Below are 15,086 nucleotides of genomic sequence, written 5' to 3' on the forward strand. Positions count from 1 at the left end.
AGCAAGTGAGCTGAGTATTCTGCTTCTTAAAATATTTACAATATTAAAAATGACAATTCCCTTCCTTCATGAGTACTGTATTTTAATAAAGCCATCCCTCTGTAAGTGAAGTTAAGTCCATATTTGTATCTAAGTTTCTTGTGTTATAGTTGCAGAAGAGAAAAATAAAGATTTGTATAAAGCAAGCTAGACCCCAGATTATTTAAACTAACAAGCTTGTCGTGGCAGATTGACATCTAACACAGATGTATAAAAAATTAAGTTTCTATAGCAGCCTTTACTCCCCATTTGGCTTTTTCTAGCATTGAAGAATTTTCATTGAAGAAAAGAAGTAAGAGTCGTTAATCAAAACACTATTGATAGCCGAAATTCTTTTCAAAACAGAAAAGACGACATTAAGTTCCGTAAGCCCTCGCCCTCGTGGCCATTTGCAGATGCTGAGGAATAGATAGGACTCGATGGATATACATAAGAATTTGAATGTTTAAGCTTAGCTCTGAGAGAAAAGGGTAAATTTTCATCAAGAAAAATGGCCAAGCAACGTCCCTATTTAGAGTCCAGCTGGTTTGGTTGATTGAAAGTAAAAATTTTCGGTTCTTCTGAAAACAACCTCTCAGCCAAAAACGAAATATCTCAAGGTATAGAAGCCGTCACTACTACTAGTGTAAATTATCTGTGACCTGTACTTTTTTGTAGATTTTTTCAGTCCTTATGATTTGTGTTATCATTTAAATTGTTTGGCCTTCTCTTTATTCAAGTAAACTTAGATTATATATTTAATAATTTTTGTTTTGATTCTGCTTTTTCCCAGACAGTATCGTTGCTTGTTTTAATAAATTTCAAAATGTACGGGAAATAAAACAAAAATTTGGTTTATTTTTGTTAAACCTAAAAACATGTTCTTGAACCTTTTAGTGTAAAGGTCGATTGATATAAACTGGTGAATGTTGTTAGAGATGTATTGAATAACGAATTTAAATCCATGTTTATTCTTTGCACATATAGGAAAAACGTCTCACTCAGGGAACTACTCTGAACAGGCCTGTAGATAATAATTAAGTTGTGGGGTGAAAAAAGAAACCGGCAAGTTACATTCACCGTAGAATGTAATAGGTGACATCAACAAGATGCTAAGGTTTCCAACCTTATTCTGTCTTGACAAAACTCATAACCGTTTCGTTACGGTTAAAACCATCGACAGGGCTCCCCAGGAGTATTCAGACCAGTTAGGTTTATAAGGTTTTGGTTCAATGGCAGAGGTGACGTAAATACTTGAAGCAATAGAAAAAATAACAGCCTATATTTAAAAATTTGATCATACTTTGTAAGAAGTTTGAGCCAAGTGGAGGCTCATCATTGGTTAATGGGTTTATTATCACCAAAATTTGTTAGCTTTAAATACATGAATGAAAACAGAGCGTCACGAATCAAAAGGTATTCTGCATACCTTGGGGCCTAAGGATACCCAATGTATGCTGGTGCCTCGAAAACGCTACTGGCACCACTCCTAAAAGTTCAAAATAGGGCAGGTTTCGCCGTTCCTCACGACTCTCGAGTCTGTTAGTGAGAAGCTGGGTGCCGTGTCAATGGCTGTCTTCCGCAAGTACTCCCTTCTCTAGATTCAACTCCCTCTACAGAGTACTCGAAGAACAGCTACATCCAACGTTGTACTTCGATCTGGAACGATCTTCCCGAGGAAGTTACTCTTAAAAGTTTCTTTGTTAACTCTTTCAAAAGTAGATTCTTAAAAAGTTACTCTTAAAAGTCTAAAAATCTCATCAAAAGACTTGTGGCAAATTGGATATTTAATTATGCCTGGTGTTATGAATTTAGGAATAAAAAATATTGAATGAAAATGATCGCTATCCAAAATTTGTGTATACCCTGAAAGTTGGCTGGCTAAATTACTCTTCATATGCTCGAGTTCCCCAGTTTTAAATTCGAGCTCAGTGATAGACGTTTCTTTTATAAATATGCCCCTATTTGTATTTACAGAACCGACAGTTTCTGCTTTTTGTATCAGTAGAATATAAAAGAAAAGGTTGACCACTGCCACCATTACTAACTCGACCGGAGCCGTCACTAATTCATGGGGAATAAAAAGTTTAAAGTAATAGAATCTCCTTATTTTCAGAAAATAGTCGGTTTGATCCAAATCAATGCAGGCAAGTCAATTGAACAAGTCATTTAATATTCCGATTGTTTCGAATTTTCTTTGTACTGATGGTTTTCGAATTTACACTTTTCAGTTTCCAGAGCCTTGGGCTAGGACTTTTGGGGCTGTATAATGAGCTCATTTTCTTTTCAAAAATTCATAGATTGTAAAGCAAATCGCAAATGTCTTTTATTATGGAAGTTGCGAAAAGAAAGTGCTCATGTGAAGACAAAACGTACGTAATGACACAGAAAGATATAGAGTTACAAATTATCCGAAAAAACAGAGCTTGAAAATGATAATCTATCAAATGAAAATTTTCCCAAGTGCTGAAATTTAATGATAATCTATCAGCTATGATTTGATCCCTGGAATCAATCGTGATGTCTGTTGCTCACAAATGACCAGCTTTAAATCTTGGTTCGAATTTCAACAAAGAACCTTTCATAACTTATGAAGTGGTAATTCTTCTAAATTTTGAAATGAATCTGCCAGTACTTAAGAACAGCCTGGAGCATTTTTACAATTAAAAAGAACTCTATAATAAAAAATGTTACCGGAAAATTGTAAAATGGGGATAGTATTGGAAGCTTTGGAGGGGACTCATTCAACTGGAAAATTCAAAGCAACATCGTTAACTTTTTTTTATATCCTTAGCAATTTTAATCACATCAAGTTAACGTTTATAGCATTGTTACTCTCAATTCAAATTCCGCCGTTGTAAGAGCACGCTGGAAATCTCACTTGTTATTTTATGGTAAATAGGCTAGAAACTTGTTACAAAAAATAGCTATAATGCCGGTTCTGTCGGCTAGGCTGTTGCGTCCTATGAAGTTTTATCTGAAGGTTAGTTTGGTACTTTGGGCCTGAGTAAACGTCTTACTGTAGCGGTTGAGAGAATGGTCTTTGTATTTTTGTATGCTACAACGTCATCGAATACACTTTAATATTTTTGTCTTTAGTATTTTTAATTTCTTCATTTGTTTAAAATGCCTGCGGAGTAGTTTTTGAGTGTTCCAAAAATGTTTACAAGATTTTAACTTTGAAAGTTAATAAAGGCTCTCTTTGTAAGAAGAAATAGAAATTGGTATATCGAATACTTCCACATGTACAGGAACGTACGGCTTGAGTTTTCTTACTTGTGACTCGTATTGAATACAGGCTTATGAATCAAAACTATATAAATTGTTAGTTTGTAGCTTCATTTTCTTCAATATTGTCCTTTAAAAAGTTTAACAAAAGTACACGAGGAAAAATAAATAAGAAACAATGGTATCTTATTCTGCCTCTTTGTACATGAAACTTTCAGCGACTAGCCTGCCGGCATTTGCGATAAGTTTGGATCCTTTTGAAGTGCATGAGCAGCTGATGAGAACAATAAAATAGCCTAAAATAGTTGTACAAAAATTCCGAACACATAGTTCAACATTCCGTTCAAATGGCATAGCAAGCGTTGAATAGCTGCTTCGCACTCATGCCTAGTTTAGCTTGTTAGTGCTAGTGTTCCTTGTTTCTTTCCATGAAAATTTTAGTAATCAAAGACTTAACCCTTTTGCCTTTGTTTAGTGGAGTATTCATGCCTGTGATGAACAAAATCGACGATTTATGAGTTTAATCACTTCGACAGGTATCATTACCATCTACATTTATGACTATCTACAGTCATATAGATGGTTATTGCGCTGTTGATGCAGCAGACCATGAAAACGCTCATTAACATGAGACTTCATCCATTTTCATCACTATCGCCATCTACCTTGATTCGTTTAGACGAACTTGGACCGCCGAAGGCTCCGCCAGGATGCGTTACACTGTACGGACAGAAAAGAACAAGGCGGCGCGGGAAAAGAGCTGGAACACGAATTAAAACTAGACAAAGGGACCACCCCAGTAAAGTGATAGAGACAATTGTCTCTGCCAGAACGCCCGATTGCCGACAATAAAGAGACAGGTTCTACATAGAAGTAAACGTTTCAAATCAGAAACCTCCACTCTATCTCGCAAGATATGACGAAGACCCACGCCCAGAAAGCTCTAGGCTGTCCCCACCAACTCTGTCTCCCGTCGCGTACAATGCAAAGAAGCGTTTTACCACATTCCTGCTTTGTAACGCCCGTCCTGTTTGCAATAAAGCAGATGAGATTGACGTAGTATTACGCCAGAACAATGTTGCCGTCGCAGCCATAACAGAAACTTGAAGCCATACTTCAAGGATCGAAAGATCATTCACGAATTTCCAACTTTGGGGGAATTCCTTACCAATATCGTTAATCATAACTAGAAATAAAAGCGGTCCGAATAAGGTTCCTTGAGGAATTCTACAGTATATAGGGAGGGGATTAGAGAAAATGTTTTTGTATTTTACAACTTGAGATCTATTTGAAAGAAACGATATAACAGTATTTACGAGAGAATCTAAGAGAGTATCTTTTAAGAGAGAATCTAAATTCAAAGTTTACCAGTAGTGAATGAATTAGGGTGGTGGGGTCAACCAGGTCAAAAGCCTTTTGAAAATCAACTAAGACAAGGTTTAACAAACATTTGGTTTCTCAAAGTTACTTACGATGGTATGTATTAAGTGCCCACGGTAATGGGTGGTAGAAGTTTTCCTTAAATTTCCACTGTCGGACGTCAATACGTGGACAATTTACAACTTTAAGCCAGTCACAGAGGAAAACTTCATAAAGTTAGGAAAAAACTGAAATGAGTGTAATGGGGTGTATGTTGGCGAAAATCAGACTGGTACGTTTTTTTTGGGGGGATAGGTGTTATAAAACCTTGGTTCCAGCTAATTGGGAATTTATTAAATTTTGCAATTTGGCTGAAAATATTTGATAAAGGGCTCAGCAGTTTTGTCTGAAAAGGCTTTAATTAAGCCAACTGGGATGTCTAAGGGACAAGTAGTTGATTTTCTAAGCCTTAGGATTTTATTTATAACATCAGAGGGAGAAATTGGGGAGAAGGAGATATTTGCAATCTTATTAGGGGGTTCAGGGGATGAAAATAAACTTCAGAAGGACGTCTTCGGCATCTCTTTTAATTTTTCTGTACCATTATACCCCCCTCTATGCCTCTTTGAACTCTGGTACAGTGTCTTTGCCATTTCTTAATATCAAGCTTGAATCTCCTATATTTTCTGGGATGGGAAGCTGAATTTAAGCCAAGGACTATGCTTGTTCAGTTTGTCAAACAGGTGCATCTACGATATGCCGGAAGCGAACGAGGGTACCAAGTTGAAATCTAGCGTACGACCTCGGCGCTTCAGAGCGTAGACTACATCCATTGTAGTTACTGTCTTTCTCTTGGCATGTTTTGTGTAGGTTACAGCATCACGAATAACATTTTCAAGAAAAACTTTAAGAACACCTCTGGTTTCCTCGTAAATTAGGCCAGCCTAATTTTTACACCACCGCAGTGAGCCAGTCTTCTGATAGCGGGCTTTGTGATAACCTGGATATTGTCCCGAAGAACTTTGCAATGACGTTTTGCGCCTCCTTTTCCAAGCCCCTTTCCTCCTTTTCCTCTTCCTGTCATACTAAATTCAGTGGAGTCGTCAACAGCTGTAAAGTTTTTGTCGAACTAAGAAATTTCCTTCAAAGCCCACTCAATCTATATTTTTAAAGTCTTTCCCGTCAAAATGTGACTGTGGCACGGAGCTGGCTCTCCATATAGATATAGCCACTAGGTATTGATTCGTTCGTTTCCAGATGTAGCATCATTATGCGGAACTTGGCATAATTAGGAATCAAAAGCATCCAAGCATAATCCTCCTTAAGATAGCATAATCGTAGCATAATTTAAGACGATGTAGAACAAATCATAAGGTCAAATCAATAAAACGAACTAAAAGATGGTTTATAAATTTAAGATAGTTATAGTTATCATTCAAGATGGTTATAATTTTTCGACCAAACTAAAGTAAAATTTTCTGCACAGCAATTAGGTGTTTAGGTTTCTACATTACCGCAGCAACACAGACGCTCAAGCGCTTCCCTCACGGTGATCCTTTTTTAAAGTCCCTTCAGTTTCTTAATCCCAAGATGGCCCTGGGAACTGAAAGAACCAGTATTCCGTCACTAGGTGACGTAGTGAACCGATTTCCAAGTATCATGCAAAAACTCACAGATATTGACTCCCAGCGGCGCAAGCAGCCACATGCTTTTAGTGACTCTGAAAAGATAGACGTGAGAAAAATTACTACAGACTTGATGTGGAGAAAAATGCTCGAAATGAGAAACTTTACAGACGAAAGAGTTTTCCAGATCTGGCAAAACTTTCCGAGAGGGTGCTTTCCCTACCGCATTTGAACGCAGGCTCAGAAAGAATTTTTTCTTGGGTCAGTGATGTCAAGACAAAAAAAGCGGAATAGGTTGAAGAAAGAATGATTGAAAAGAAATAAGAAAGAAAGGAAGAATATTGAAGCCGTGTTGGTCACAAAATCGTGACTAAGAACAAAAGATACAGTTTGCTACAAATATGTCCCTACAGACAATCAGATCAAGCTCCATAATACCGAGAACCTCTATATAGACATCCCACCCCCTGGTCAAGAAGTCAAATTCGAAAGCGAAGAAAAAGAAGATCATTGAATATGAACCGCGTTTTTTCCGCCTATTTTTAATGTATCTGAAGTAAAATCTTGATGATGATGTAAGACACTATGGTTTCAAATGTCGTCTACCGCTCCGAGAAGAAAGACGACCTGCGAAAAAAAAGACGAAAAACGTGAACCAAATCGGGCCAAGAAACGGAGATCAACACCGCCGGTTTGGACTGTAAAGTCTAATGCCATATTCTTTACTTTACTTCACAGAACCTTTATTAAGATAAGACACAATTCGACTTGTCTTAACTGATCAACTTTTTCGTGAAACCTGGGAAAATATAGAAGCGTAGCATAAATCTGTTCAAAAAAGCATTGGGGTCAAGAAAGAATAATCCTCTCCGTCTAATCTGGCAACACTGATTCTATTAAAGAGAGTCGAACTATCAACATGGCCAGGACAAAACAAACTGCAAGAAAATCAACGAGTGGAAAAGCACCTAGAAAGCAGCTTGCGACCAAGGCAGCACGTAAGTCGGCTCCTGCTACCGGAGGGGTGAAAAAACCACACAGATACAGGCCCAGAACCGTAGCCCTGAGAGAAATTCGTCGCTATCAAAAGAGTACCGAACTCTTAATAAGGAAATTGCCCTTTCAGAGACTCGTGAGAGAGATTGCCCAGGATTTCAAAACTGACTTGAGGTTCCAGAGTTCGGCTGTGACGGCCTTACAAGAAGCCAGCGAGGCGTATTTAGTCGGACTTTTTGAGGATACCAACTTGTGTGCCATTCACGCAAAAAGGGTGACCATCATGCCGAAAGATATTCAACTTGCCCGTCGTATCTGTGGCGAGAGAGCTTAAGTACCCTAGTTCAGCGCAATTGCATATTAACCAACGGCCCTTTTAAGGGCCACTAGATGAATTAAACGAACAAGCGAAATTACGTTAAACAGTGTAGTGTTCGGTGAAAAAAAAAGGTACGACTCAAGGAGGCATAATTATTTCAAAATTAAATTATAAGATTCGGCGCGGCATTAAACAAGATCCAAACTATCTAATGATAAGCGAAAGACACCAAAAGCCAATTTAGGCCAGTCTAATAAATCCAAAAATACCCCCCCCCCAAAAAAAATGAACAGACTCATTTTTATGCAATCCTAATAAGGGGGTTAATGCCAGATTTGCCTCTCACTCAATCGGACCATCTCTCTTGGCTTTTTCTACAATTGGCCTTGGCTTGATGTCCACAACTATTCGATTTTAATTCAAAATCAACGGACATAAAAAAACAAAACAAAAAAAAACACTACGGGCAAAATAATCAAAAAAAAGGTCAAAATTATTTCAGGTATACGCCAAATTATTGTAAAAAATTCATAAATTCAGCGTGGCATTCAACAAGATCCAAAACTTGTAATGAAAAGGAAACACGCAAAAAGCCAATTTAGGTCAGCCTAATAAATCCAAAAACACTCACAAAAATGAATGGCTCCCAATGGGGCCCACGGACCTTTAAAAATACCTTCAATGGAATGTCATGAAAAAGTCGAAGCCCCCTTTTCTATTCTCTTTAACTATTCGGCAATATATATTATTTTCTCTACGACAAGCAAATTGAGACCTGCCTTCTAAACAGGGACCCTTTTTATGTTTTGAATTGTGGTTTAGTATGGGTTCTTGTTTACCCAAGGTTTCGCAAATAAAAGCCAGGAGTAATGAAAGCAATTTGAGAGTAGAGCATTTGAAATAAGGTGTTAGCCCTTAAAAAGGCTGTTTTGGAGGGTCCTGCTGGTTGAGCACTAATAGTCGGGGGAAACCCCCCTATTTGGAGCTTATGTATTTTGTTACAGCTTTAGTGCCTTCACTAACAGCGTGATTGGCAAGTTCTCTGGGTAGTAGCAGCCTCACAGCAGTCTGAACTTCTCTGCTAGTGATGTTGGACCTCTTGTTGTAGTGAGCTACACGCGAGGCTTCCGCAGCAATCCTTTCAAAGATGTCATTGACAAAGCTACTCATGATGCTCACTGCCTTGCTAGAAGCACCAGTGTCAGGATGCACTTGCTTGAGAACTTTGTAAATGTAAATGGCGTAGCTTTCCTTCCTCTTTCGTTTCCTTTTCTTATCACCTTTATGATATTTTTCTGCGCCTTACCAGCTTTCTTCGCTGCTTTTCCTGAAGTTTTTGGAGCCATGGTTAAAAGATGCCTTAACGAAATCCAATTGTCAAATGAATAGCGTTTGCAAAATTTGACCCGTTTATATACCAACTACAGTTCGCCCACAATTCTTATGTCAGAGGAACTCAGTTTGCTGGCCGGAGTATAAATTATTTGCGCTTTCAAGAATATGCACCATTTTCATTGTTTGTGATCAAGAAGAGTCCAAGTGAATTCTTTAACCTAGAAACCATGTCAGGAAGAGGAAAAGGTGGAAAAGTGAAGGGAAACGCAAAGTCCCGTTCAAACAGGGCAGGTCTCCAATTTCCAATGGGAAGGATCCAGCGTCTTCTGAGAAAGGGCAAATATGCAAAGCGAGTTGGTGCAAGGGCACCCGTTTACCCTGCAGTGGTGATGGAGTATTGATGAGCTTGCTGGTAATGCTGCACGAGATAAAGCTATTCATGATGCTCATTGCCTTGCTAGAAACGAGAACTTTGTATATGTAAATGGCGTAGTTTTCCTTCCTCTTTCGTTTCCTTTTCTTATTGGTTTTACTGATATTTTTCTCCTCCTTACCAGCTTCTTTGCTGCTTTTCCTGAAGTTTTTGGAGCCATGGTTAAAAGATGTCATAACGAAATCCAATTGTCAAATGAATAGCGTTTACAAAATTTGACCCGTTTATATACCAACTATAGTTCGCGAACACTTCTTTTGTCAGAGGAACTCAGTTCGTTGGCCGGAGTATAAATTATTTGCGCTTTCAAGAATAGGCATCATTTTCAATTTGGTCGTGATCAAGAAGAGTCCGAGTGAATTCTGCAACCTAGAAACCATGTCAGGAAGAGAAAAAGGTAGAAAAGTGAAGGGAAACGCAAAGTTCCGTTCAAACAGGGCAGGTCTTCAAATCCCAGTGGGAAGGATCCACTGTCTTCTGAGAAAGGGTAAATATGCAAAGCGAGTTGGGGCAGGGGCAACCGTTTACCTTGCAGCGGTAATGGAGTATTGATGAGCTGACTGGTAATGCTGCAAGAGATAATAAAAAAACTCGTATCATTCCTCGTCACCTTCAGCTAGCCATTAAAAACGACGAAGAACTGAACAAGCTGCTGTCGGGGGTTACCATTGCCCAAGGAGACGTTTTGCCCAATATTCAAGCAGTCCTTCTACCAAAGAAGACTGAAAAACCGTCAAAGACATAAATGAATCTAATTTTCGCTCCAAGACCTACCATAAATTAACCAACAGCCCTTTTCAGGGCTACAAATTCATTGAATCCCTCTATAGATTCACTCCCGGAATGGAAAAAGCTATGATTGCAAATGGTAAAGAATGTGATTAAAGGCTCTTTTCCTATTTCAAAAGTTTTAGTTTTCGGGGGTAATAGCTTCGTCCGTGGAAAAAATGAAGATATTAGACTATTTTATGATTGCACATGGTAAAGAATGTGACTAAAGGCTCTTTTCCTATTTCAAAAGTTTTAGTATTCGGGGGTAATAGCTAGGTCTGCGGAAAAAATGAAGATATTAGACTATTTCATGATTGCGCATGGTAAAGAATGTGATTAAAGGCTCCTTTCCTATTCCAAAAGTTTAAGTTTTCGGGGGTAATAACTACGTCTGTGGAAAAAATGAAGATATTAGACTATTTTATGATTGCGCATGGTAAAAAATGTGATTAAAGGCTCTTTTCCTATTTCAAAAGTTTTAGTTTTCGGGGGTAATGGCTGCGTCTGTAGAAAAAATGAAGATATTAGACTATTTTATGATTGCAAATGGTAAAGAATGTGATTGAAGGCTCTTTTCCTATTTCAAAAGTTTTAGTTTTTGGGGGTAATAGCTATGTCTGTGGAAACAATGAAGCTATTAGACTATTTTATGATTGCAAATGGTAAAGAATGTGATTAAAGGCTCTTTTCCTATTTCAAAAGTTTTAGTTTTCGGGGGTAATAGCTACGTCTGCGGAAAAAATGAAGATATTAGACTATTTTATGATTGCAAATGGTAAAGAATGTGATTAAAGGCTCTTTTCCTATTTCAAAAGTTTTAGTTTTCGGGGGCAATAGCTACGTCTGTGGAAAACATGAAGATATTAGACTATTTTATGATTGCGCATGGTAAAGAATGTGATTAAAGGCTCTTTTCCTATTTCAAAAGTTTTAGTTTTCGGGGGTAATAGCTACGTCTGTGAAAAAAATGAAAATATTAGACTATTTTATGATTGCAAATGGTAAAGAATGTGAATAAAGGCTCTTTTCCTATTTCAAAAGTTTTAGTTTTCGGGGGTAATAGCTACGTCTGTGGAAAAAATGAAGATATTAGGCTATTTTATGATTGCAAATGGTAAAGAATGTGATTAAAGGCTCTTTTCCTATTAAAAAGTTTTAGTTTTCGGGGGTAATAGATTCGTCCGTGGAAAAAATGAAGATATTAGACTATTTTATGATTGCACATGGTAAAGAATGTGATTAAAGGCTCTTTTCCTATTTCAAAAGTTTTAGTTTTCGGGGGTAATAGCTACGTCTGCCGAAAAAGGAAGATATTAGACTATTTTATGATTGCGCATGGTAAAGAATGTGATTAAAGGCTCTTTTCCTATTTCAAAAGTTTTAGTTTTCGGGGGTAATAGCTACGTCTGTGGAAAAACTTAAGATATTAGACTATTTTATAATTGCAAATGGTAAAGAATGTGATTAAAGGCTCTTTTCCTATTCCAAAAGTTTAAGTTTTCGGGGGTAATAGCTACGTCTGTGGAAAAAATGAAGATATTAGACTATTTTATGATTGCAAATGGTAAAGAATGTGATTGAAGGCTCTTTTCCTATTTCAAAAGTTTTAGTTTTTGGGGGTAATAGCTATGTCTGTGGAAAAAATGAAGATATTAGACTATTTTATGATTGCAAATGGTAAAGAATGTGATTCAAGGCTCTTTTCCTATTTCAAAATTTTAGTTTTCGGGGGTAATAGCTACGTCTGTGGAAAAAATGAAGATATTAGGCTATTTTATGATTGCAAATGGTAAAGAATGTGATTAAAGGCTCTTTTCCTATTTCAAAAGTTTTAGTTTTCGGGGGTAATAGCTACGTCTGCGGAAAAAATGAAGATATTAGACTATTTTATGATTGCGCATGGTAAAGAATGTGATTGTAAATGGTAAAGAATGTGAATAAAGGCTCTTTTCCTATTTCAAAAGTTTTAGTTTTCGGGGGTAATAGCTATGTCTCTGGAAAAAATGAAGATATTAGACTATTTTATGATTGCAAATGGTAAAAAATGTGAATAAAGGCTCTTTTCCTATTTCAAAAGTTTTAGTTTTTGGGGGTAATAGCTATGTCTGTGGAAAAAATGAAGATATTAGACTATTTTATGATTGCAAATGGTAAAGAATGTGATTAAAGGCTCTTTTCCTATTCCAAAAGTTTAAGTTTTCGGGGGCAATAGCTACGTCTGTGGAAAAAATGAAGATATTAGACTATTTTATGATTGCGCATGGTAAAGAATGTTATTAAAGGCTCTTTTCCTATTTCAAAAGTTTTAGTTTTCGGGGGTAATAGCTACGTCTGTGGAAAAAATGAAGATATTAGACTATTTTATGATTGCAAATGGTAAAGAATGTGATTAAAGGCTCTTTTCCTATTTCAAAAGTTTTAGTTTTCGGGGGTAATAGCTATGTCTGTGGAAAAAATGAAGATATTAGATTATTTTATGATTGCAAATGGTAAAGAATGTGATTAAAGGCTCTTTTCCTATTTCAAAAATTTTAGTTTTCGGGGGTAATAGCTACGTCTGTGGAAAAAATGAAGATATTAGGCTATTTTATGATTGCAAATGGTAAAGAATGTGATTAAAGGCTCTTTTCCTATTTCAAAAGTTTTAGTTTTCGGGGGTAATAGCTACGTCTGCGGAAAAAATGAAGATATTAGACTATTTTATGATTGCGCATGGTAAACAATGTGATTAAAGACTCTTTTCCTATTTCGAAAGTTTTAGTTTTCGGGGGTAATAGCTACGTCTGTGGAAAAACTGAAGATATTAGACTATTTTATAATTGCAAATGGTAAAGAATGTGATTAAAGGCTCTTTTCTTATTTCAAAAGCTTTAGTTTTCGGGGGTAATAGCTACGTCTGTGAAAAAAATGAAGATATTAGACTATTGTATGATTGTAAATGGTAAAGAATGTGATTAAAGGCTCTTTTCCTATTTCAAAAGTTTAAGTTTTCGGGGGTAATAACTACGTCTGCGGAAAAAATGAAGATATTAGACTATTTTATGATTGCGCATGGTAAAAAATGTGATTAAAGGCTCTTTTCCTATTTCAAAAGTTTTAGTTTTCGGGGGTAATAGCTACGTCTGTGGAAAAAATGAAGATATTAGGCTATTTGATGATTGCAAATGGTAAAGAATGTGATTAAAGGCTCTTTTCCTATTAAAAAGTTTTAGTTTTCGGGGGTAATAGATTCGTCCGTGGAAAAAATGAAGATATTAGACTATTTTATGATTGCACATGGTAAAGAATGTGATTAAAGGCTCTTTTCCTATTTCAAAAGTTTTAGTTTTCGGGGGTAATAGCTACGTCTGCCGAAAAAGGAAGATATTAGACTATTTTATGATTGCGCATGGTAAAGAATGTGATTAAAGGCTCTTTTCCTATTTCAAAAGTTTTAGTTTTCGGGGGTAATAGCTACGTCTGTGGAAAAACTTAAGATATTAGACTATTTTATAATTGCAAATGGTAAAGAATGTGATTAAAGGCTCTTTTCCTATTCCAAAAGTTTAAGTTTTCGGGGGTAATAGCTACGTCTGTGGAAAAAATGAAGATATTAGACTATTTTATGATTGCAAATGGTAAAGAATGTGATTGAAGGCTCTTTTCCTATTTCAAAAGTTTTAGTTTTTGGGGGTAATAGCTATGTCTGTGGAAAAAATGAAGATATTAGACTATTTTATGATTGCAAATGGTAAAGAATGTGATTAAAGGCTCTTTTCCTATTTCAAAATTTTAGTTTTCGGGGGTAATAGCTACGTCTGTGGAAAAAATGAAGATATTAGGCTATTTTATGATTGCAAATGGTAAAGAATGTGATTAAAGGCTCTTTTCCTATTTCAAAAGTTTTAGTTTTCGGGGGTAATAGCTACGTCTGCGGAAAAAATGAAGATATTAGACTATTTTATGATTGCGCATGGTAAAGAATGTGATTGTAAATGGTAAAGAATGTGAATAAAGGCTCTTTTCCTATTTCAAAAGTTTTAGTTTTCGGGGGTAATAGCTATGTCTCTGGAAAAAATGAAGATATTAGACTATTTTATGATTGCAAATGGTAAAAAATGTGAATAAAGGCTCTTTTCCTATTTCAAAAGTTTTAGTTTTTGGGGGTAATAGCTATGTCTGTGGAAAAAATGAAGATATTAGAATATTTTATGATTGCAAATGGTAAAGAATGTGATTAAAGGCTCTTTTCCTATTCCAAAAGTTTAAGTTTTCGGGGGCAATAGCTACGTCTGTGGAAAAAATGAAGATATTAGACTATTTTATGATTGCGCATGGTAAAGAATGTTATTAAAGGCTCTTTTCCTATTTCAAAAGTTTTAGTTTTCGGGGGTAATAGCTACGTCTGTGGAAAAAATGAAGATATTAGACTATTTTATGATTGCAAATGGTAAAGAATGTGATTAAAGGCTCTTTTCCTATTTCAAAAGTTTTAGTTTTCGGGGGTAATAGCTATGTCTGTGGAAAAAATGAAGATATTAGATTATTTTATGATTGCAAATGGTAAAGAATGTGATTAAAGGCTCTTTTCCTATTTCAAAAATTTTAGTTTTCGGGGGTAATAGCTACGTCTGTGGAAAAAATGAAGATATTAGGCTATTTTATGATTGCAAATGGTAAAGAATGTGATTAAAGGCTCTTTTCCTATTTCAAAAGTTTTAGTTTTCGGGGGTAATAGCTACGTCTGCGGAAAAAATGAAGATATTAGACTATTTTATGATTGCGCATGGTAAACAATGTGATTAAAGACTCTTTTCCTATTTCGAAAGTTTTAGTTTTCGGGGGTAATAGCTACGTCTGTGGAAAAACTGAAGATATTAGACTATTTTATAATTGCAAATGGTAAAGAATGTGATTAAAGGCTCTTTTCTTATTTCAAAAGCTTTAGTTTTCGGGGGTAATAGCCACGTCTGTGAAAAAAATGAAGATATTAGACTATTGTATGATTGTAAATGGTAAACAA

General features: G+C 36.2%; 1 protein-coding gene and 1 pseudogene across 1 annotated transcript; one reads left to right on the forward strand and one right to left on the reverse strand.

The window, feature by feature from the left end:
- Window positions 1–7,149: 7,149 nt before the first annotated feature.
- LOC136030847 (histone H3-like) lies at window positions 7,150–7,560 on the forward strand. Its single transcript, XM_065709891.1, has one exon. It carries the CDS (start codon window positions 7,150–7,152, stop codon window positions 7,558–7,560), a length of 411 nt encoding a protein of 136 aa, XP_065565963.1.
- Window positions 7,561–8,520: 960 nt separating this feature from the next.
- LOC136031590 (histone H2B-like) lies at window positions 8,521–8,891 on the reverse strand (annotated as a pseudogene).
- Between the last annotated feature and the right edge of the window lie 6,195 nt (window positions 8,892–15,086).

This window comes from Artemia franciscana, chromosome 9, assembly GCF_032884065.1.
Source record: "Artemia franciscana chromosome 9, ASM3288406v1, whole genome shotgun sequence".
NCBI classification, from domain to species: domain Eukaryota; kingdom Metazoa; phylum Arthropoda; class Branchiopoda; order Anostraca; family Artemiidae; genus Artemia; species Artemia franciscana.

What these genes read in the sequence shown, in the direction of transcription:
- LOC136030847 (XM_065709891.1), top strand. Translation starts at nt 7,150, where the DNA reads ATGGCCAGGACAAAACAAACTGCAAGAAAATCAACGAGTGGAAAAGCA.